The sequence below is a fragment of the Echinops telfairi genome, unplaced genomic scaffold (assembly GCF_000313985.2).
Source record: "Echinops telfairi isolate 266 unplaced genomic scaffold, ASM31398v2 ScPeMD7_25;HRSCAF=90, whole genome shotgun sequence".
In the NCBI taxonomy this organism is placed as follows: Eukaryota; Metazoa; Chordata; class Mammalia; order Afrosoricida; family Tenrecidae; genus Echinops; species Echinops telfairi.
The window spans coordinates 3330960-3332498 of NW_022103922.1; the positions used below are offsets into that span (position 1 = coordinate 3330960).

At 56.2% G+C, this 1539-nt stretch overlaps 1 protein-coding gene across 1 annotated transcript in view; it reads right to left on the minus strand.

The window, feature by feature from the left end:
* PGM5 (phosphoglucomutase 5) overlaps positions 1-1539 on the minus strand; it is an 83300-nt gene that overhangs the window by 16278 nt on the left and 65483 nt on the right. Inside the window, exon 7 of the mRNA XM_045289364.1 lies at positions 1350-1533. Within this exon, the coding sequence (XP_045145299.1) occupies positions 1350-1533 (184 nt within the window). The remainder of the gene's footprint in view (positions 1-1349; positions 1534-1539) is intronic.

Below are 1539 nucleotides of genomic sequence, written 5' to 3' on the forward strand. Positions count from 1 at the left end.
GGCGCAGCGCTCCCCTGTCCTAGAGGGTTGCTGTGAGTGGGACTGGGTGGACGGCAGGGTTTCCAGTTGGCCAGAGGAAAGGACACGAGGAAACACAAGCAGAGCGCCCCTTGACTCGAGGATGGTGACTTTGCAGCTGGCTTCGGACATGTCATCAGGAAAGAGCCCCCCCGCACGAGAGGGACATCGCGGTGGGAAAGCAGAGGACCAGTGAGAACCAGGATGATCGCCGGCGCTGCTTGACCTTGGAGATGAGGATAGAGCAAGGGCAAGGGCAGCCCTGTGTCCTTAGGCATCTCTGCAGCTGCCGTGAGCTGGCGCCAGCTCACCAACCACCACCAGCATCCGTACCAGAAGCCCAGGCCCCAAGGGCCTGTCATTCATGGCTGGTTTGATCACCTGTATTTGACTAAGCACTTAAGACAAAGTCTTGGCAGAGGGTGGGGGAGGGGTCTGGAACAGAACTTCTCTTGACATCACGTGGGATGGCCCGATTGTCAAATGTGCTTCAGTCACCAAAGGCCAAACTCAGGGCCATCGAGTCAATCCCCGCCCATAGGGACCTTCTTCCAGAAGGGTCGGAATTGCTCAGAACAGAGAACAAGAATGAGCTGGCTGTCCAGTCTCGTACACGAACCACAAAGATGAGGCCGTGGGGGACACTGTGGCTGATTTCGTCGTCACTTATCGATGACAATAGCTCTCAGCTCTACAGATGTAGGGGTGGGTTTTGCAACTGTCTCGTCCCTGTGAGAGTAACAAACCCAGAGACCCGGGTTCCTGGGGACCTTCAATGAGAGCAGGCGAGACACCTGCTCCTGGGGTCCCTGAGGACAGGGGCTCTGCTCTGGTGAAGGCTTCTGTGGCCACGTCCTCGGACAGCCTGCCGGCTGCAAACCCTTCAGACTGTAGGTTCCCAAGCTTAGCTGGCCTCCTGCCCCCCTTTCATGAAGCTCACAAACAAAAGAGTCAGCATCCCCATGGGAACTGAAAACGCTGTACTCTAGCCCACGGTCCAGGATAAAGTGTAGGCATCTGCTTTTGCACCGCACCCCAGGATCATTCCAGCACCCACCTTCAGGGAACCACTGCTTAAGAAGGAAGCCTTGCAGCTGCCAGGGTTTCTGGACTGCTGCTTTTCTACCAAATGGGACAGATGTTGAAAGTGAGTCAGGCCCCATGTTCTAATCCCTGCTCTGCCACTGGATTGCATAATGGCCTTGCCCACAGCCTCCAACCTATCTATCTCACCTGTAAGACCAGGGGCCCAAGGAGACCACCTGTACAACCAAGGAGCCTTGAGTGTCATGTGCTACTTGCCCCACCTGCAAGTCCCACCCAGGAGGTACCTGTTTCTTGGTCACAGTGCCATCCACGGGGTCCACGTATTCGAAGCTGTCAGTCTTCGCCACGCTGTAGACGTGGGTTCCCACGGCAAACTGCTGGCCAATGAAGGACTTGTCCGTGACCAGGGCCTCCAGGTCCCTCATGATGTAATACGTGGTCTTAGGTTCCAGCCTTTCGTAGTCGAACCTAGGG